The 22,208-nt window shown below is 41.6% G+C and overlaps 1 protein-coding gene and 1 pseudogene across 11 annotated transcripts in view; both read left to right on the forward strand.

Moving 5' to 3' along the window:
• The first annotated feature begins 500 nt into the window (after positions 1-500).
• Positions 501-2,143, forward strand: LOC142853040 (spermine synthase pseudogene; annotated as a pseudogene).
• Positions 2,144-8,348: 6,205 nt separating this feature from the next.
• Positions 8,349-22,208, forward strand: part of Ipo11 (importin 11) — a 159,543-nt gene continuing 145,683 nt past the window's right edge. For 2 of the 11 annotated variants that reach the window (XM_075976113.1, XM_075976116.1), the window contains exons 1-4: positions 13,592-13,620; positions 15,025-15,170; positions 16,478-16,621; positions 20,744-20,844. In XM_075976113.1, the coding sequence (XP_075832228.1) occupies positions 15,117-15,170; positions 16,478-16,621; positions 20,744-20,844 (299 nt within the window). In that variant the 5' untranslated portion in view covers positions 13,592-13,620; positions 15,025-15,116. Of the gene's footprint in view, positions 9,004-13,591; positions 13,621-15,024; positions 15,171-16,477; positions 16,622-20,743; positions 20,845-22,208 lie in introns of those variants that run through there. The other 9 variants (XM_075976107.1, XM_075976108.1, XM_075976109.1 and 6 more) reach the window with 8 other exon arrangements.

Below are 22,208 nucleotides of genomic sequence, written 5' to 3' on the forward strand. Positions count from 1 at the left end.
GTTACACAAAGAAACCCTGTCTCGGAGAAAAACAAAAGCCAAAAAAAGGAAAAAAACTGTTCCCAAGCCTTGGTTTTAGCCCTTCCTTCCTTTGCTGTAATTCGAATTCTAGAAAAATTTTCAGCTATTGTAATAGTTTTACTGCTAGGGGGCTCTCACCAAAGAAGACCACGGGGACACTGTCTCTGAGCCTATTGCAAGTCTTCATTCCAGACTGCTGACGACAACTGGGTATTCAGTACTAAAGTGCAGCCCTGAGCCTTTCTTGTGGTCCATATCCTGACTGTAGAGTCCCCAAGGTTTCCATCCCGCAGTTGTTAAGTAGATAGTTACAAAAGCCAAAATATGCGATTAGTAAAAATAAGGAGTTGTTTTTCTTAAGCTCCTCCCTTACAGTTACTAGCAACATATTCTGCAAAACAAAATTCATCTGAGGTACAAAAATGGAGTCACTACTGACAACTTAAAGCCCTTGTCACTTCATTTTTGTCACTGTTAATATGCACAATACCGGAGCGTCTATAGTATGCCAGTCACTGCCATATGGTAGGAGGGAGAGGATGGACATGACATTATCCCTGCTTATTAAAATAGTTTACTTTTTTAAGGGGAGGGGTGCAGTCTGATACACCTGTTGACACCCAAGACTGCCAGGCTGCCTCTCTGGGGCATGGCACAAGCCTTCTCACTGTGTGTCTTGGTTTCTGTTTTTCTATTGCTCTGAAGAGATACCAGGACCAAGGCAACTCTCACAAGGAAAACATTTAATTGGGGCTGGCTTCAAGAGGTTTAGCCCATGACCATCATGTCGAGAAGCATGGCTGTGTGCAGGTAGACATGGTGCTCAGAAGGAACTGAGAGTTTTCCATCTTGTTCAGCAGGCAGCAAAAGAGACTGTGTGCCACACTGAGTGTAACTTGAGTTTATGAGACCACAGTGACACACTTCAAGGTGGTACCTCCTAATAGTGCTACTCCCTATGGGACAAGCATTCAAACATATGAGTCTATGGGACCTGCTCCTATCCAAACAACCACATTGTGTCAACAGCTCAGCACAATCTGGACTTCATACTCGATGCCAAAGCTAATGATGAGACAATTCTGAAAAGACCTTTCCTTTTTCAGGAACAGGAACAAGAATGGGAAAAGATTTTCCAAGAACAGGAGATTGCAGGGTCACTGCACACCTGACAGGACCACAGCTATTTAGCAATTTACGCACACGTGCGCGAGCGCACACACACACACACCCCACACACAGGGCAGATTTGCCAATTTGAGAATTACCCACATGTATTGGTGTTGCTGAAGCTTCAGAGCTAGGACAGTGACGAACAAGACAAACAAGAAGCTGACAGCTTTTTAAACAAAATAGAAGAAAAAAAGAAAAGACATGAAGCAGGACTGTATTTGACAGATGAAGAATTTATTTCCTGTGGCTCAAGGTGAGGTCATCAACAGATACTGGCCAACTGCTGATAAGTGTCCAGTTGAGGAAGACGTGGATGAAGTGGTGTATGGTGAAGTTTTGATTTACCAAAATGTTGAAATTCTACACCTTAAGCAGTTTGGAAATATCTCACTCTTAGTGGGGATGTTGATTTGTCAAAAGGTGACTTAGAATATACCCAGACCATCACGGACAGTGGCAAAGAAGACAATACTGGCAAAGATATACTGATTCTGGGAAGTGGGAATGGGGGCATATATGGGAAACACTTAAACTGAAACCAAAGGTGGTCACTATGGTGGAGACTGATGGGCTGGTGATTGACAGATGTAAGAAATGGATGGGAAGAACATGAGGTGTCATCTGAGGTCATCTTAAAGGGGGCTGTTATCAGGTTATCAGAGTAATGTATTCCATTACTGAGTAGATATGCCAAGGAAGGGAGAGAGCTCAATTATGTGATTAATGATTTGACAGCTGTCCTAATCTCTACATCCGCACATGAGAATTTCTGACTGATTGTCGACATTTCAATGAAGTGCTAAAATATGGAGGGAAATACTTCACACGTGGGGAACTGTGGCAGTCTGGCAATGCTTGTCTCCATGAAGAACAACTGAGACATCAGTGTTGTCTCGTAGACTTTGATGCCCTTTCATACCTGGAGTTGCATTTATGCCATTTGAAATAACATTAAGCCTTAAAGATGGGCATCCCCTGATGACAAGTGCCGCACATCGCTTTCTTGACCTCTGTGCCATATATGTCATCAAATGAGTCGGGCCATTGATTGTGAGTCTGTACAAGTATTTTCTTTTAAAATTATCTCTAATGTTTAAGGAACCAATGGAATGCAGCTTAGATATTCCTTTCTTTTCCGTTTTTCTTTCCTATCTTTTTTTTTTGGGGGGGGGGGAGTGGACAGGGTTTCTCTGTAGCTTTGGAGCTTGTCCCGGAACTACCTCTTGTAGTACAGGTTGGCCTCGAACTCACAGAGATTCATCTACCCCTGCATCCCGAGTGCTGGGATTAAAGGCGTGCGCCACCACTGCCCAGCTTGTAGTTTATATTTTCATAAGCTACTAGGATGGTCAAGTTTTTGAAGATCAAAAGAAAGCGGAGAAAAAGGTGAAATTTATTGCCTACTTAGAATATGATTTTTTTTTATTGCTTCTTATCAGTGTGGGACCCTTTTGGGGAGGTTAGTTTTTGGTTTCAGGAGACATTTGATTTGGATGTTGGGAGGAAAAAAATTATTTGTTCTGGAGAGAAGTCCTTTTTTTGTTTTTTGCTTTTTTTGTTGTTGTTGTTGTTTTGAGACAGGGTTTCTCTGTGTAGCTTTGGCTATTGTGGAACTCATTCTGTAGACCACGCTGGTCTCATTCATACAGATCTGCCTGCCTCTGCCTCCTGAATGCTGGGATTAAAGGAGTGTGTCACCATCACCCAGGTGGAGTGAAATTCTTGATGGTGCCTCCCCCACTTCTGAGATTGACTTAGATATTAAAATGTGGAGTTTATAAGAAAGGTGGAATGAAAATTGAATTAACACAGCTTCACTTAAAACTGCAAAAGATAAAAACAATAAAGTATCAAAGGGACAGCTGAGCAAGTAAAACCATCAGCTGGAGCACTGCAGATGGAAAGAAGCTAGTCCTGGAACTCAGCCCCTCATTTCTTTTTCTTTTCTTTTCTTTTCTTTCTTTCTTTCTTTTTTTTTTTTTTTGGATGTTCGAGACAGGGTTTCTCTGTAGCTTTTTGGTTCCTGTCTACCACTCTTGGAGACCAGGCTGGCCTCGAACTCACAGAGATCCGCCTGTCTCTGCCTCCCGAGTGCTGGGATTAAAGGCGTGCGCCACCACACTCTGTCACCACACATACCACTAACAAATTTTAAAAGGGGTGGGAAGGTTGAGAGCATGACAGTTATAATAACAGTGCTACAATTTCCATTCCAGGCACTATAAGAGTACAGTATTACTTTATTATCCTTCCAACCCTGTTGTGGTTAATTTTTTTGTACATTAAGTGAAGATTTGTCTATGTTGTCATCTGTCTAAGGCGCCTGATTAGGTTAATAAAGAGGTGAATGGCCCACAGCTAGGCAGAAGAGAATTAGCTGGACTTCCAGGGAGAGAGAGAAACTAAGGTTTAGAATCTGGCATGGCAGGAGATGCCAGCAAGTTACCGAAAGAGCTGGACATACAGAATAGAGGAGAGATAAACAACCACATGGCAGAACATAGATTAACAGAAACATTAATTTAAGGTAAAAGATATGGTTGAGAACAAGCCTAAGATAAAGACCAAGCTTATAATTAATAATAAGTCATAATTTGGGAACTGGTGGTCCAAAGAAAGTCAGATGAAAAAGTCCAACTACAACAGCCAGAAATAAGAAAATGCAGAGAAAAACCATACCCATAAAGCTAGCTGTCTTAGGGACTCTATTGCTGTAAAGGGACACCATGACCATGGCAACTCTTATAAAGAAAAACATTCAATTGGGGTGGCTTACAATTTCTGAGGTTTAGTCCATTATCATCATGGTGTACATGGTGGCATGCAGGTGGACATGGTGCTGGAAAAGGAACTGATCATCATATGCTGGCAACAGGAAGTGATCTGTCTCACTGGGCCTGGCTTGAGTATATAGATGAGGCCCCAAAGCCTGCCTCCACAGTGACACACTTCCTTCAACAAGGCCACACCTCCTCCAACAAGGAGACATCACCTAATAGTGCCATTCCTCTTAGGGGCCATTTTCTTTCAAACCACCACACTAACCAAAAATTTTGAGGAAGATAAAGACATGGAATAGCCAGGGAAGTACATAACATAAATATTACGTGGGAATCTTAGTGATTCCCACAGTTTACTGCCCCTAAAAGAAGGGTGCAACTCCTCTCACTAGTTCTTCAAAACATTTTTTTTTTTTTGCCTGCCCGGAAGGTATACAAATTTTGTTTGAGGGTTAGAGACTTGGTAGCCAGCATTTTTTTTTCTTTTTTTGGATGGGCTCTGTTTTGTGGCAGCGAGCAGGGGTGCTATGGCTCCTTTAAGAGAGGTCTTCCTGGAGATTCATCATTAGCAGTAAAAAATGTGTGGTGGTGACTTCCTGGCTCACCAGCACAAACAGCTCCAACTCTTTCCGGAGGTCTGTCTACAGAGCACTTGAACTGGGTTTGTGGGCCTGGTTTAAGAGGCTCTGGTTTAGGAGGAAAGTAGCTGAGACCATGCCCATGGTTCAGCACTCCCTGCCTGGGGAGGTGGGGGTGGGGTGGGGAGGATTCCTGCTACCATACACAGAGATATTTCCAGGCTGCTCAATGTACTGCATGGCCAATTTAGCTTTTTTCACAGATTAAAAAGGGTTTAAGATGACTCAATGTTTAAGAGTACATGTTGCTCCTGCAGAAGGCCCAAGTTCGATTCCCAGCACTCACACAACAGCTCACAACTGTTTGTAACTCCAGTTCCAGGAGATCTAATAGCTGCTTTGACCTCTGGGTACCAGATAAGCACGGAACACAAACATGAAGGGAAAACACTCATACACATAGAATTGTGATATAAATAGATCTAAAATAACTCTTTCTTTTGGTGTTTTGTTAGGTCTTCATCCTCTTCGAGATGGTCTCCGCAGGTAAAATATGCTAGTGATTGAAGCCTAATGAACTTGAGTTATATCCTTGGAACCCACATTTCCTACCCCTCCCCCAAAGCTGGATTTGTTGTGTAGCACTCCTAAAGGTAGAGATAGCTTGGGAGCTTGAAGGCCAGCTATTCCAGAGTACCCTGCACTGTGGCAGAAACCTGCCTCATGGAAATGGAAGGGGTGACCTCTGACCTCCACATGTGTGCCATGGCATGGATGCAGATGGACTCTCACACACTTTTTAAGTTATTCAAAAGTAATAGGCCGAGAGGTAGTCATGTGGTGCAGCACAGACCAATTAGCGGCCATTTTGAAACCACAAGGAAGATCTCTCTTAAAGGACCTGAAGTGCCCCTGTTTACTGCCAGCAAACAGAGCTCATCCAAAAAAATGCAGCTAAACTTGTGTGTGTGTGTGTGTGTGTGTGTGTGTGTGTCTAAAATTTCTTTCCAAGCTCTCTCAGTTTTTATGTATAGTTAGATGGCACACATTGGTGTACCAATCTGTATATGTATGCTGCGAATATGTCTTATTGCCATTGGTTAATAAAGAAGCTGCTTTCAGCCAATGGCTTAACAGAGTAAAGCCAAGCTGAAAGAGATATATAGAGAGAGTAGGCAGAGTCAGGAGAAGCCATGTAGCTGCCACCAAGGCTGATTCCTCTGCTGGAGCTCGCGGAAACTTCGCTCATAGGCCATAACCTCGTGGTGACGCACAGACTAATGGAGATGCGTTAGTTTAGGAAATAAGAGCTAGCTAGCAATACACTTAAGCTATTGGCCAAGCAGTATTACAAATAATATAGTTTCTGAGTGTTTATTTTGGGTCTGAGCTGCTGGGAACGAACAAACAGCCTCTACTCAACATGTATTATTATTATTTTTTCTTTTTCAAGGCAGGATTTCTCTGTGTAGCTTTGGAGCCACACAGACAAGACAAGGCTTGTCTAGACAAGGCTGGCCTCAGTCTCACAAAGATCTGCCTGCCTCTGCCTCCCAAGTGCTGCGATTAAAAGCGTGCACCGCCACCGCCAAGCTTACATCATTTATCTTGATCCCATTCATTTCTCAGTCGCTTTGCATTCCCCCTCTGCCCCTGTACTCCCACCAAATAAAACAATATTTAAGAGGGAAAAAAGAGGAAAATATAGAAATCTCGTCATGGAAGCTGTAGTGTGGCACAGTAAGTCACACTGTAAACCCTTCTGTCCACAATCTTTGCTTCCATGTTTTTGTTGCAAAGTGTCATTGGTCTGGTTTGAGGCTTCTACTACACTATTGATGCTGTGTCCTCAACAGGACTCTTCCAAGGTATCCTGATGTGACCTTGTGCTGTGGAAATCCTGCAGCTCCAGGTCTGCAGGTCAGGTCCCTTCATGTGCTCCACAGGACATAGAGGGGCAGGCCAAGCCATATGCCTGTGTCTGGGTCGGGCAGACATAAGGTTGGTCTGTCATATGAGAAATGAGGACAGCTCTCCCATGGTCACAGCTTCGGGGCTGGCTCACCATACCTCTGTTTGCAGAGTTGACTCTATTTAGCAGGGCCTGCTCCTGGAGACGGTTCTTCATCTGATCAGCTTGAGCATCAAAGTTAATTCTAGTAGAATATGGAAAATGAAAATTGCTTCATAGAATCAGTCCTTTTTGTCACGTGCATAACAGGCGAGCACTCTCCCACTGAGCTTTCTCAGCCTATCCCAGGCTCTTTAGATATGTATAACTTCTTTATTTCGTTCCTTTTGAAGTTTCATGGGTGGTTTGTTTGCTTTTGGAGTCACAGTTGCATTTTGTAGTTCTGGCTCACCTGGAGTACACCATGAAGCCCGCTCTCAAAAGTGTGCCAGTCCTCCTGATTCTGTCTCCCAGGTTCTGGAATTGTTGCGCTGATTCCTTTTCCCCATAAATATGTTAATTTATGGTTTATTTCTAAGATTGGGGGAATATTATTGAGTATTCCATTGCTGTAACAAATCACATCCCTACATATTCATTGCTATGTTAGTCACATATGGTTTTAATATTCCTCTTTGTCATTCTGGTCCTATACATTAAATACATCTTTCGCTCCACTTTACCTGAGATAAAGTTCTGATCCCTAAAAACTGAACATTACGTTCTGAAGAGGCCAATTTAAATGCCAAGATTATGATGAAATTATTGCTCCGTCTGCACCTGTGTCAACCAGACCTTCAAAGACAACATCATGTATTTGTATTGAGGGAATTTTTATTTTTGTATTGATTTTAAAAAGTCTTTGTATGAGAGACATTCTTATAAAGAAGAGCTTACTGTTGTTTTTAGTACAAATTTCAACGCTTGTATTTACTAGCTATTGAACTTAAGCATGTTGACTTATCTGTGTTCCAGCTTCTTCTTTTGTAAAATGGACATAATAATGGATCTCCCTCACAGGATTGTCTTGGGGATTAAAATGGGTCATTCAACCTAAAGATCTTGAGACTGTATTGTGCACATCCTAAGCTAACAACAAATTCTATTGGACTTTATGAATACAGTTAATATTCCTCACAAGTTCTCTTCTTAAAAACAAAAAAAAAGCGTAAACTAGCTTGCAGGGCTAGATAGCACTGGTCCTTTGAAATCTTTTCACCCGTGGTATTGCTGTGGAGTAGAACACTCAAGTTCAGGAAATAGAAAATGTAGATCTTGAGAGACATGCACGTAGTCTGAACATCTGGGATGTGGAGAGTCACGAGTTGATGGTCAGCTACAAAAAAGGCTGTGATCCCAGCCTGGGTTCGTGAGAGCCTCTTAATTCTCCGCCGACACAATACTAAAACAAGACAAAATAAAAGAAAGCAAAAATCAAAACCCACACAAACAAAAAAACAAAACCGCAAAACAAAGCCCGTCCAAACTTGAACAAATTCCTATGGTGGCAGGGTTCATGCATGGGATTCTTTTGATAACGCTCTTGTGCTGTGACAGACCCATTAAACAAGTAGTTGATATCTAGAAGAGTGAAGATGAAATGGTTTTGACTTACACTTCAACCAGCCCAGGAAAACAACCGATTTTCCCGGGACTTACGGTTTCCATAGTAACGGGTACCCACGCCTGCGCACGGCTCCGTGTTCCACGCAAGCGCACAGGGCTGTGTTGGCTGCCGCGCGCCTCTGGGTTCGAACACGAGCTCCTCCCTCCTCTCCCCTCCTCCAACCTATCGCCTATCATCCTCGGCCTCGCTCTCTGCGCGCCGCGCCGGGATCCTGTGACGTCATTTTAGCGCGCCCGCGTGGTCTGGAGTGGCGACAGGGAACATGGCGCGTTCCTAGAAGCCGTTTTCGGCATCAGTAGGCGGCAGCGTGCGGACTAGCAGCGTGGGGGGCGCGGAAGCAACCGACGCCACTTCGTGTGGACGAGTGGAAAGGGGCGGGCCGGGCTGTTCCGGACCGAGGCACACGGTGAGGCCGGGCCGCGAGCCGCGAGCCGCGCGGTTGGAAGGGACGAGTGGACTGGCCAGAGGGACCCCGCGAGCCGAGGGCGGAACGTGGGTCCACCTGAGCTGGACGCCGCGGGCCCTCGCGGCCCTGCAATAGCCCGGGGGGAAGCACAGGCTCCCGGGCTGCGGGAAGCCTCATCGTTGGGTCTACGGTGCGCGGTGGCAGGGTCTGAGTGACAGGCTGAGCAAAGCTGAGGGTACCCATTGTGTCCCCTGTCGCCGGCTGGGGCGGTGGGTTCTATTTGTCCTTGGAGGCTTGGGGTTGCACAGTGCAGGAAGACGTGCTTCTGCCACCAAAACCAGTGTATGCTGTTAACTGTACAGGCGACCTTGCTGTGGAAGCAGTGCTGTGAAAGCTTTAAACATTAGTCCTTCTCTTTTAAGGGAAAAAAGACTTGAACGTTTTTCGGAGTGGAGATTCTTTCTGAGGTATGGCCGCCGGTGCTCAGACTCGGCGACTCCTGCAGCTTTACATTTGGGAATATTTGTGATTCAGCAAAAATTATGTCGAGGCCCATAGCATTTGGCATTTCTCCTTAATCCTCTTAGTACGTGGCGAACGAGAGAATCGTACAGCAAAGTGATTTGCGTCAATCGCAAAGCGTGGTCATTTCTGGTGCCAAGGTTGTAATCGGCATACCTCCTCATCACACATTAAACAAACGCACACAACATATGTTGTATGCGATAGCGCCTTTAAGATTTGCTTATTTTTTAGAAGGAAGCAAGGAAGAACAGTCTGCAACCATGGATAGGGATTTCTCTCTTCCATTTCCACATTGTTTCAAATTTCTCTGCTTTGGTTGAGGGCAGAATGACTTCATTAAATGGACTACTCATGGCTCCATAGCTTTCCTTACGTCGTTGTTCCACACTGAGAACAGTTTTTGTGAAATTAGAAAATTTCTCTATGTTGGTTGCGATAAGATTGTAGGTTTTTCTTTCATTCTGTTTTCTGACGGTATCTAGCACAGGGACTGGTGCAAACAGTTTAATTATGGCAGTGGTTTGTGGATGTGTGTTATAGCTGTAAGGCAGAAGGGTGTACTCTGTCCTGATTACACTTCTCAAAGCGAAAAGAGGATTCTCAGAGATATTTGGATGTAGCAATATGATTGGAGGTTTTAAAGAAGTGTGCAAAAATTGCTTGGTAATTAAACAAGTATTTAGATTTTGTGATGTTACGAATGTATTTGCATTCAGAACCAAACTAGAAGGCCGAAAAAAATGCTTGCAGCATTTGAACTTAAAATATACTGAAAATGTTTCTCCAGAATGAAATTATCCATAGTTAGGGAAAGACAATGTTTGGTTTAATTTTTAATCTGAATTTATGTTCTTGTCCATGCATGTATGTGTATGTCATGTGTGTGCTGGTGCTGGCACAGGCAAAAGTTGTCTTGGATGGATGAAGTTGTTTATCTTGTAGTGGAATTACAGGCAGTTGTGAGCCACCTGACACATACATGCTGGGAACAGAACTTGGGTCCTCTTTGTCTTTGTCAGTAGCAAGCCATTTGACAGCCAAGCCATTTCTCCAGTATGATTAGTTGGTTCTTTTTTTTTTGGTTTTTCGAGACAGGGTTTCTCTGTAGCTTTGGAGCCTGTCCTGGAACTCCCTTGGTAGACCAGGCTGGCCTCGAACTCACAGAGATCCACCTGTCTCTGCCTCCTAAGTGCTGGGATTACAGGCGTGCGCCACCACCGCCCGGCTGATTAGTTGGTTCTTGATATTTGTTTTGCATGTGTGTATATTTAATCTTCCTTCTAATTTGTTATTATTATCATTATTAATTTTGACAGGCTCTCACTATGTAGATTTGGTTGGTGTAGAGCTCCATGTAGACCAGGTTGGCCTTAAGCTCATGGAGATCTGCCTACCTTTCACTCCCCACTGCTGGTGTGTGCTACCACATCAGGCTTAATGTAGCATTACCGTTGGTAATTTTAAGGTTTTTTTTTTTTAATCTTTATTTTATTTTTGCAGTGTTGAGGCTGAACCCAGAGCCTTGCACATGTCTTACTACTAAGCTATTTCTGTATCTTCGTTTTTGTCTTTGGTTTTCTTTTTTGTGGTGTTAGTGGTAGAACCCAGGGACTTATGCATGCTGTGCAAACAGTCGTCCCCTGCACTGCCGCCCCCTGGCCTTGGTTCTTTCTTGGACTGTATGCATATGATGGGTATCGTCAGCTAATCCCAGGGTGTTTTACAGAATGGCTAATCACATCTTTTGCAGGTGTGCTTCTAGAGTGTCTTTTGTTTGATTTTCTAATTATGAGACTGACCACCACTAAACCTACAATTATAAGTTTTGTTGATCATAAGTTCAATTAGTGTTCTACATCTTTTCTCCTCAGAATTTGGGAATTTTGTAAAGTATACACTTCCAGCGCAATTGAAAAGTTACTGAAATAGAAGCTACATACCAAGGTGTTTTTAAAACTTATTTTTTATTAGTATATGTTATATGTGATAATAGGTGCCATTTTGACATTTTCGTACATGTTATAATATTTTTTGATCATATCCACCCCATTACCCTCCTGTGCCCCTTCCATTAATACACTTCCTGTTCTAACTAGCTCCTTTCTATCTTCATGTCTGTCTCTCTCTTGTTTCTGTCTATGTCTCTATCTCTTTGCTATGATATTAATTAGGATTGTTTATAGGAACGTTGGTGAAGATTTGTTTACACTTTCATGGGCATTCAACAATAATTTAGTCTCAGTACTTTGACCATTGTAGTCACTGCTGACCATTGCAGAAAGCTTCTGTGACCAAAGCAGATAGTAGCACAGATCTGTAATAATAATAACAACAGTTATTTAGAAGGCAGTTTTGATAAGTACATCATGTCCATTTTGGAAAATAGCAAAAGTAGGTTCGCTTCTAGGGCCTCTAACCTGTCTAGCCATGGGTGTTTGACTGGGTTTACAGTGCCAGATGTGAAGACCCTCCTGTCAGTGGGCATCAAATTCAATCAGACTGCAGTTGGTTAACCTAGTAACAGACTTACCATTATTGTACCGGTGGCCTCATCCTGCCTCAGTTGTTAGTATTGTTGAGCACAGGGCTCACATAACTGTTTAAGACTGTTGATGACAATTCTTCCCCAGCAGTCAGCATAGCTCTTTCTAACACTATGAGAACTTGCCAGCAGAGAGGGAGCTTCCAATCCAGTTCTAGCTTGATTTCTCTATATCTTGTGAGTGACGTATGTGGCATTTTATTTTATTTAGCTATACAGCCTTACATTCTCATTCTAGGGAGTGGCAGTTTGCCTGTGTTGTGTGGAAGTCTTGGGCCTCCCTGACCTAGGGATGTTTTCTATTCCTAACAGTGAGGGCCCTGTTTAATAACTTATACAGATTCTGCATTTTAATAAGAATTCCAGAGTAGAGGAATGTTCAGTAAAGTTTTGAGATGTACTGCTTTTGTCAGTGGAAGTGTGTGTGTGTGTGTGTGTGTGTGTGTAAAAATCCATCATTTAATTTGAAGTGTTTTGTTATTCTGTTTCATTTGATCAAAGAAGTGGGTTTAGACATAGTAATGCTATAAGATCATACATATCTGTACTTGTAACTCTGACTCTGATTCATCCTATTGTTTTTCCTGGTCACTGTCAGGCTTTATTGTACCAGCTGTCCCAAACATTTGTGAGTGACAGATAGGAATTCAACAGTGAGCTTTTTTTTTTGAGTGGAAGTTATTTACTTTTGTTTGAATGTTTTGCCCGCATATATTTCTGTGCCTCATATGTGTGCCTGGTGGCAAGGCCTGAAAGGGTGTTGGATCTCCTGGAACTGGAGTTACAGATAGTTACGAGCCATTGTTTGGATCCTGGGAGAGACTCAGGTCCTCTGCAAGAGCAGCTAGTACTCTTAGCTGATGAGCTATCTCTCCAGCCCAACAACAAACATTTTTTTTCATTTTTAAATTAATTTTTTCATGCAATATATTTTATGTTTTTTACCTTCCTCCATCTCCTCCCATATCCTCCCCACCTCCCTATCTACCCAACTTTATGTATTTTTGCACACACACACACACACACACACGAAACACCTCCTCAAAAAGCAAAAAAAAAAAAAAAAATCAAACAAATAGGCAAAATACCTGTAAGACAAAAACAAAACAAAAACCCCAAAACAAAAAATGAAGCTAAAGGTTCATAAAAATGCTATTGGTTTTATTTTGTGTTGGGCCTGCCCTGAAGTATGGTTGATATACTCAGTGGTACTTCATTAGAGATAGCAGATTTTTCCTTTGCCAAGAAGGTGTCAGTTACAGATAGCGTCTTTGTTAGGGATGGGATCCCATGTCCATTTGCCCCCTCAGTGCTAGGACCTGGTCTAGCTTGAAGCTGTGCGTTTCTTATTTATGCTACTCCAGACTCTCATACCACATAGGAGTTGATGTGTGCATAGGTTCTGATGTCTGGGAGACACTGTTTGCATAGAGTCATCCATCAGCTCTGGCTTTCCCAGTCTTTCTGCCTCCTGTTCTCCATAGATTCCCAAGCGTTGAGGCGAGGGGTTTAATGAAGACATCCTATTTTGAACGGAGTGTCCCAAACTCTCACTTTCTGAACATTGTCCAGTTGTGGGTCTCTGTGTTAATTTTTGTCTCCTGCAAGAATAAGCTGAGTGAGGCATTGGTCTGTGACTGTAGTGGAATGTCATTATGAGTCATTTATTGCTGTTCCTGTGACAGAATGGTAGCAGTAAGTTTTCCTCTAGGCCCATGACCTCTCTAGTCTCATATTTTTGGTCCCTGTAGCAGTGTCAGGTGTGGGTTCCATCTCACGGAGTGACCTTGAATCCATCAAAAAGTGATTGGTCACTCTCGTAATCTTTGTGGCTGTCCACTAATATATCTACTCACACATCGCTCCCAACAATGAACATTTCTTAAATAGTAGCTATGGAGCCTAGTAATTTTGTATGTTCCTAGTAATGCTTTTCTATTTCTTGCAGAGACTATTGACTTTTGACTTTCTCTTCTTTCTCCTTAAAGGCGTTGTTGCTGTGTTACCTACGGATGAGGTATATTACACTAGAAATTTATTTTCTAATAGTTGCGGAGGTCGGTAGTTCTCATTTTAAAGTGCAGATAAATTTAATTTTTTATAAACCCCTGCTTTAGGGTTTTAGTGCTGTGAAGAGACACCTTGACTTACAAAGGAAAACATTTCATTGGGGTTGACTTAAATTCAGAGATTTAGTCCATAATTTATTATGGTAGGAAGTATGGCAGAATGCAGGCAAAAGAAGCTGAGAGTCCTCCATCTGGGTCAGCAGCAGCTGCAGAAAGAGAAAGTAAGGCCCGTGTCTCCCCTCCCCCCCCAGCTTGAGCTTCTAAAATCTCATAGCCCACCCTCAGTGACATGTTTCCTCCCACAAGGCCACACCTACTTCAACAAGACCCCACCTCCTAATAGTGCCTGTCCCTGTGGGCCTATGGGGGCCATTTTCATTCAAACCACCATAGTCCCTTTCCTTGTCTCATGCTAAACTGTAATTCTTCAAAAGTAATTGGATTAAAATAAGTTTGGATCATGTTATGTAGGGAATGTAACCTTCACCTGTCTGACAGCCACAGCATGCACTGATCTAGGGATCTCTTATGCAACTTTCAAGACTACGCTCCTTCAGTTCTCTGTGAGGGAAAGCCTCTGCTAAGCCTGCTAGAGTGTAAACTTGTGAGTTTTTCCTCCGTAACGCTTACCATATCTTTATGGTATATTTTAGCTTGTCTTTTTCCCTTTGTAGAATTGAATGCAAAGATTCCTTTCCTATATTTCTTTTGGAGTGGTGCACAGCTCATATAGGCTGTTTCATGTTAAAGACTGAATGTAAGTGGAATTATCAGGGATTGATACCAGTAATATTATGTTCTGTGAAGGATAGACTGAGGAGGATTGAAAAGGGAGAAGTGACTGCTTTTTGTGGATTTACACAACTGTATGTAGAGAGCAGGATTTATTAAAAATTGATTGGTTACTTTTTATTGTTGTTTGTGTTTTGAGGTAGTGTTTTACTATGTAGTCCTTGGTAGTCTGGAACACACTAACTACGTAGACTGTGACAGTGTCAAACTAGAAGTGATCTTCTGTGTCTTCTGAATGCTGGGATTTCAATTGTGGTACACCATATTTGGCTAGAAAGATTTCACTAATTTAACAGAAGTGTTTTGTTATTCTGTTTCATTTGATCAAAGAAGTGGGTTTAGATATAGTAATGCTATAAGATCATACGTATCTGTTTCTCGCCCGCCTTGCAGTTCCTGAATAACCACTCAGAGGCTTAATATTACTTATAAATGCTTGACCAATGTCTAAGGCTTAATAGCTATCTCTTACATTTACATTAACCCATTTCTATTAATCTGTGTTTTGCCATGTGGCTGTAGCATTACGTCATTTTCTACATGTCTTGCTTCCTTGGCAGCTGGCTGGTGTCTCCCAGACTCTACTCTTCTCCTGTATCTCTGCTTGGATTTTCCACCTGGCTCTATCCAAAACAGCTTTATTTGTCAACCAATGAGAGCAACAGCTATTCACAGCGTCCAGAAAGACCATCATCCCACAGCAGAGGTTAGGATATATAGACCATTAGAGTACAGCCTGTTGATTTGAATTTAATAACCAGGGAATAAGGACTTAAATTTGTTCCAAGTGTATCCTAGAAACTAGAATAGCACCTGGCAAAGAGTAATGAAAAATAGCTGTTACTGAATGAAATCTTTGGCCAAATATGGTGTGTCACACTTGAGAGATTCAGACGTTAGAAAATCTGAGTTGAGGGGTTGTCATGCTTCACTTCACTTGTCACCGTGACACAAACTGGTCTCTTGGGAAGAGGGAACCTCAGTTGAGGAATTGGCCTTCACCATGCTGCCCTATCGCCATGTCTGTAGGGGAATTTTCTTGCTTAGTAATTGATGTAGGTGGGCTCAGCTCAGTGTAGCAGTGCTATCTCTGTGCAGGTGAGCATACCTGCTTGCTTTGTACTGTGATGAACTATGATGGTATATGGACAAAGAATGCACATTTCTTAACTTTATGTAGCTCTTGGTTTGTTAGATAAGATACTTACTTTGTGGGAGCTGGTCCTGGGAATTGAGTGCAGGTCACATCAGGCTTGGTGTTACCATCCTACTGGGCTTGCTTTTAGTTTGAGACAGCGTCTTACTACACAGCCCATATTAGCCTTGAACTCAGGGTGCTGGTATAGTTAGATACTGATGAGGACCATCTGCTGGTTGCAGACTTTTTATTGTATCCTTATATGGCTGAAAGAACAAGGCAGCTCTCTAATGTCCTCTTATATAGGCGCATTTGGACTATGCATGAGGGATCTGTACTGATGATTTAATAACTTCTCAGCTCCAAATGCCAAGATATTAGACACTAGATTTTAGCATATGCCTTGGGGAAGGTTTACAGTATTTAATATGTAACAGTATCTTCCTACCTCTCTTTTCTGAGACAGAGTCTTGCTATGTGCAAGGTTTGTGGTTAACTTAGTTTATTTTTCAATTATTAGTGAGTATGCGTTTCTCTCTCTGTGTATTGTGTTTCACATTTGCATTTTATCTTTAAAATGATTTTGATAACAGATGTTGAGGTAGGAAATGGTATTTAATCAGAATTTGGAAATTTGCAGTTTTGTGTATGTCAGTTCTCCAATCTCACTTTACTTTAATTTTATTTATGAAACAATAAAAGCAATGTCCTTTAGAAATATAATTTAAGTAAAAGTAATTGGAATTGTGGGAGTTTTAAGTAATGGTGTAGCTAGTATAGAAAACGTAGAGGTCAGGTGGGGAGAAGGTGTTTGTGTGACTGTGCGTTTGTAATACATATACTGTGTACTCACATGTGCTGACTTACCTTTGCAGGCTTCCATGGATCTCAATAGTGCCAGCTCTGTAGTTCTCCAGGTCTTAACCCAGGCCACCAGTCAGGATACTGCTGTTTTAAAGCCCGCTGAGGAGCAGCTGAAGCAGTGGGAGACACAGCCAGGTTTCTACTCAGTGTTGCTGGTGAGTAGTTCTTGAAATAGTTTGTCTTTAATACAGTGGGGGTGCCACTATTTTACTAGTTCTTTAAGTATGGAGATGGACTGTTAGTTTAGTGAAACTGCTGCAGACATTTGGCCGTCATTGTCACTGTCGTCATGGTAATGTGGGCTCATGAGAATGTTTCAGTTATTTGTTGATGAATCAGCATTTTAGGTATTTTCTTTTTATTGTTCTTACTGTAATTTAATTAAAACCTTTTCTGTTTTGTTTGTTTTGTGTTTTTTACGAGGCAGGGTTTCTCTGTGTAACAGCTCTGGCTGCCCTGGAACTCACTCTATGGACTGGGCTGGTCTGGACCTCACAGAGATCTGCCTTCCTCTGCCTCTTACTATTTTTGTTTTGTTTCATTTGTTATTTTGCAACAGGGTTCTCTGTGTAACAGTGTTAGCTGTCCTGGAATTAGCCCAGTAGACCAGACTGGCCTTGAACTCACAGAGATCTGCCTGCCTCTGTCTTCCCAGTGCTGGGATTAAAGGCGAGCTCCATAACTGCCTAGCCTTGTACTGTTTTGGTGCTTTCTTTTTTTTCTCAGTGATGGGCAGCAAACCTAGGGTCTGGTGCATGCTAGGCAAGTATTCACCATTGAACTGATTCCCCTTGTATCGTGTATTTAACTTTAAAACATTGTTTTTGTTTTTGGCTCTCACTATGTAACCCTTGTTTGCCTGGAACTTGTTTTGTTGACCGGACTGACCGCCAGTACAGGAATATCTTCATGTCTCTGCCTCCTGGCACACACCCCCACCCGCCCATGACTGGCAAAATACTGTAGTTTTTTTTCCATCTAGAAATTTAAATTTTTGTTAGACAGGATCTTTTATATTTTTTACTTTGCTTTTTTTTCTTTTGTTTTTGAGGCAGGAGTCTTATGTAGCCTAATGTGGTTTTGAACTCCTTATTTCCTGCTCTTACTTCCTGAGTGAATATATGACTTATTAATAACTGCTTAAATTCATTTTTCCTGTGTTTCTATTTTCGTGTATTGCTTTGTGTTATTTATACATTAATTGCTATATTGCTACATTTTCAAAAGTAGTTTTATTTGTGTATATGTGTATAGACTCTTTGGGGGAGGGGATTGAGACAATTTCTTGTTGTATGGCAGGTGTTGACTTCAAATTCAGTGATCCTCCTGTCTTAGCTCCCCAATGTTGGGATTAAATTTTTTGAGTGTGTGTGCCTGCATGTATATATATGTACACATGCATGTAGTGCCCATGGAGGCCAGAAGACTGCATCATATCCTTCTGGAACTGGAGTTACAAATAGTTGTGAGCCTCCATTTGGATGCTGGGGACTAAACCCAGGTGCTCTGGAAGAGCAACAAGTGTTCTTAATTAACTGTTGAACCATTTCTCTTGCCCCAGAAGCATGATTGCTTTGGTAAGTAGTCTTGTTACTGTGAAATAGGGCACCAGATATTGCATGAGTAATAAAAACCCAAAGACAGATTTTGGGGATCAAGCTGAAAGATCAGAGAAGCAAAGCAGCCAACCACTGGAGAGCTCTTACCTCTATGAAACCTTTAGACTGAAAAGAGAGACAGTTTCTGTCTCACCCCACCTTTTATTTCTCTCTAGTGCTGGGATTAAAGGCATATACCACAACTGTCCGGCCTCTATGGCAAACTAGTGTGGCTGCTGGGATTAAAGGCGTGTACCACCACTGCCTGCCCTGTGTGGCTGACTTGTGTGGCTAGCTTTGCACTCCTATCTTCAGGCAAGCTTTATTTATTAAAACAAAATTTCACTGCATTTTCTTATATTGTGTTTCCTATTGCTGTGATTAAAATGCACTAACAAAAGCAATTTATGGAAGGAAAAGTTGATTGAGGTTCAGTCACAGTTTAAGAATACGGTCCATCGTGGATGGGAAGATATTCTAGCAGGAGCTTGAAGTACTTGGTCACATTGAATCCATGGTCAGGAAGCAGAATGCAATGAATGGTTAGGCTGAGCTACCTTTTCTCCTGTTTCTACAGCCCAGGACATTTACCCAGAGATGGTGTCTCTACTTTTCGAGTAGGTCTTATCTCAATTAACCAAAAAATAAGACATCACAGGCACGATTCGTGGCCTTCCTAAACAAGATAATCCCTCACATGCATGCCTGGAGGCTTGTGTCCCAGGTGATTTTGGATCCTGTCAAGATTACCCATTACAATGTCAAACATGTATTAACAACCCAGGGACTTAGACTCCTTAGGGTCTTTGAATCAGTGCTGTGGAGGCACCTATTATTTATTTATCCATTTATTTTTGAGACAAGATCTTGTTGTGTATCCTTGGTTAGACTTGAACACTTTGAATTTGCTGCCATTATCTTGCCTCTGCCTTTTAAATGCTGGGATTATGTGTGTGGCATCATGCCTAGCTACGTTTTCTTTTGAAATTTAGAACATATTTATTTCAGTGAGCTCTCTCTCATTTCTTATCTCTTCTCTCTGTGTATATATATTGTTACTTCTGATTTTTTATCAAGGAAATTTTCTAACGTACTTGAAAGAATATTATGAATCTTTACATGTTCATCTGTTGATTAAACTTAGTTAAATGCTATTGAATAGGGATGCTATCTTCTTTGATGGGGTTGGCCAGGTCTCACTATATATCTTAGGCTGACCTGAAACTTGAGATGTACCTGCCTTAGTATTCTTGATGCTGAGGTTTCAGGTAACATCTGGCTAAGTAGGCCTGCTTTCTTAGTCTAGATTGTAGAATATATATTTTAAGAATATGTACATATGACATATGTAGTGATGAAATTTAAAATCAATACAAAATCTGGGCTGAGGTCATAGATCAATTGCTAGAGTACTGGCCTAGCATGCATGGAGCCTTGGGTTCTGTCCTCAGCATCTCATAAACTGGTCATGGTGGCACATTTCTGTGATCCCTGCATCTGGAAGTAGAGGCACGAAGTTCAGAGTCATTATTGGCTATATAGCAAGTTTGAGACCAGGATGAAATACATGAGATATTTTCTCAAAAATCAAACACATAGGGCTGTTTGGTAAAGTTGGTGAAGTGTTGTTGGATAACTCTAGCATGAATAATAAAAACCCAGAGACAGATATAGGAGTTTCTACCAAACCTCAGACACCATGCTACCGTGAGTTCCTGTTCCCTTTATATTCCTCTCCCCACTTCCCTAATGCTGGGATTAAAGGTGAGAGCCACCACCACCTGGATCTCTTTCTGGAGTGATCTTTTGTAGCTCAGAATAGCCTTACAGAGCTCTGTCTGCCTCTGTCTCACAAGTCCTGGGATTAAAGGTGTGTGCCACCACTCCCTGACCTCTAATTGCTTAGCTTTGCACTCTGATCTTCAGGCAAGCTTTACTTATTAAAATACAAATAAAATATCACTACAGAGGACCTGAATTTGATTCCCAGAACTCAGTGTAAAAATGTCAGGTGTGGCCGGGTGGTGGTGGCGCTCACCTTTAATCCCAGCACTCAGAAGGCAGAGACAGGTGAATTTCTGTGATTTCGAGGCCAGCCTGGTCTACAAGAGCTAGTTCCAGGACAGGCTCCAAAGCTACAGAGAAACCCTGTCTCGAAAAACTTAAAAAAAAAAAAAAGCCAGGTGTGGTAGGGTTGGAGACAGGATGATCCCTGTCTGGCCTAATTGGTGAGCTCTAGGCCAATGAGAAGCCCTGTCTCAAAGGAGGCAGTGCCATTTCTGAGATACCTGGAGTTGTCCTCTGGCTTCTGTATGAAACCATCCACAAAATGAATGCGCATACAACATGCTTGAGTACATACCCACATTAAAAAAATAAAGCGGGGGGGGGGGGGGCTGGAGAGATGGCTCAGTGGTTAAGAGCACTGACTGCTCTTCCAGAGGACTCGGGTTCAATTCCCAGCACCCACATGGCAGCTCACAACTGTCTGAAGATCCAGTTGCAGGGGATCTAACACCTTTGTACCAATGCACATAAAAAATAAAGTTAAATAAACCATAAAATATTTAAAAAAAAAAATAAAGCGGTTAGAGAAATCCATGCTTTATTTTGGTATGTTAATTATACTTTTAAAAGATTACATGTTCCTTCTAACATTATTTGTTTTCTCATTCACAGAATATTTTTACGAACCACACCCTTGATATGAATGTCAGGTGGCTTGCTGTGCTGTATTTTAAACATGGAATTGATCGTTACTGGAGACGTGTAGCACCTCAGTAAGTTCCCTCAGTCCCAATTGTAATCCATTCCAAATTTAAGAAAAATAATACTCTACCTGTGTAATCAGAATAATGTGTCAAGTGTTTAATTGGGACAACAGAGATGTTAGTGTGATTTTTGCAAGGATGAAATGGAAATTTGCAAAACATTTGATATATAAATGAAAAAAGTCCAAAAGTGTTCTAACTCCCGAAGAAATGTTATTGTTATCCTTCATAGATTTGTATCTTCCTATTCCACATGTGTGTACGTACGTACATACATAATATGTATGTATGCATGCATGCATGTATGTGTTTTCCTGCCTGCCTTCCTGTCTTGATTTTCAGCTTCTGAGGATCTGAAGATCAAGCTATGTTGCTAAATCATCTTAAAGAAGTAAAACGTGCTGAGTAGTGGTGGCGCACACCTTTAATCCCACCAGCACTCGGGAGGCAGAAGCAGGTGGATCTCTGTGAGCTCGAGGCCAGCCTGGTCTACAAGAGCTAGTTCCAGGACAGGTTTCAAAGCTACAGAGAAACCTTGTCTCAAAAAACCAAAAAAAAAGTAAAATGTTTTGATTTTGAAAAGGAAATCTTATATTATGTTCTTATTTGCTGAATCTTCATTTCTGTGTTTTGTGTTTTCTCTGGGAAGAATTGTTGGATAGATTACATTTGCAGTTTCATTAGATGAGGTTTTAACTGTAATATAGGGGTAAAGTGAGCAGATTCATCTTAAGAATTGATTAACACATTATGTAATTTATGGCTAGGCAGTTTGAATATGTCTTTGGAATTTTGTTAGAAAATAAATTTTGGTGAAAAATTACATAAGCTGTGGTCTCCAGTAGATGGCACTAAAGCTCTTTAGGTTTTCATTTTTATAAGTAATTTAATTTGTTTTATTCTGAGTACTTCAAAGTGCCTGTCTGTAAAACCTACCCAAGAATGATATGAGAAGGAACTGCAGTGTTTTTAGACTATAAAGACTATAAAGTGAAGCTAACCCTTTTTATTTCTGGAGTAATTGATGATTTGGTGAGAAAAAGAAGCAGTTAATGGTGAGAAATTGTGTGCTTGTTTGTTTGCTTTTGGGGACAGGGTTTTGCTATATATCTACAGTTAGATATGTAGCCTGCATAGACCAGGATGGCCTGGAGCTTAACAGGTAAGCTCTTGCTTGTGCCTCTTAGTTCTTAGACTGCAGGCATGTGCTACTATGCCTGGCTAAATTTTGCCTTAAGTTAGCGTAAATTAAATAGTTAAGTAAGGAATTATAGTTTTAAATAGTTAAATTGTCTTTTAGTGTATTGAGGTAAAAGTAGGCATGAAGAGGAATACACTTATAAAGGAAACAAGAATGGCAGATTAGTAATTGA

This window comes from Microtus pennsylvanicus, chromosome 6 (genome assembly GCF_037038515.1).
Source record: "Microtus pennsylvanicus isolate mMicPen1 chromosome 6, mMicPen1.hap1, whole genome shotgun sequence".
Taxonomy (NCBI): Eukaryota; Metazoa; Chordata; class Mammalia; order Rodentia; family Cricetidae; genus Microtus; species Microtus pennsylvanicus.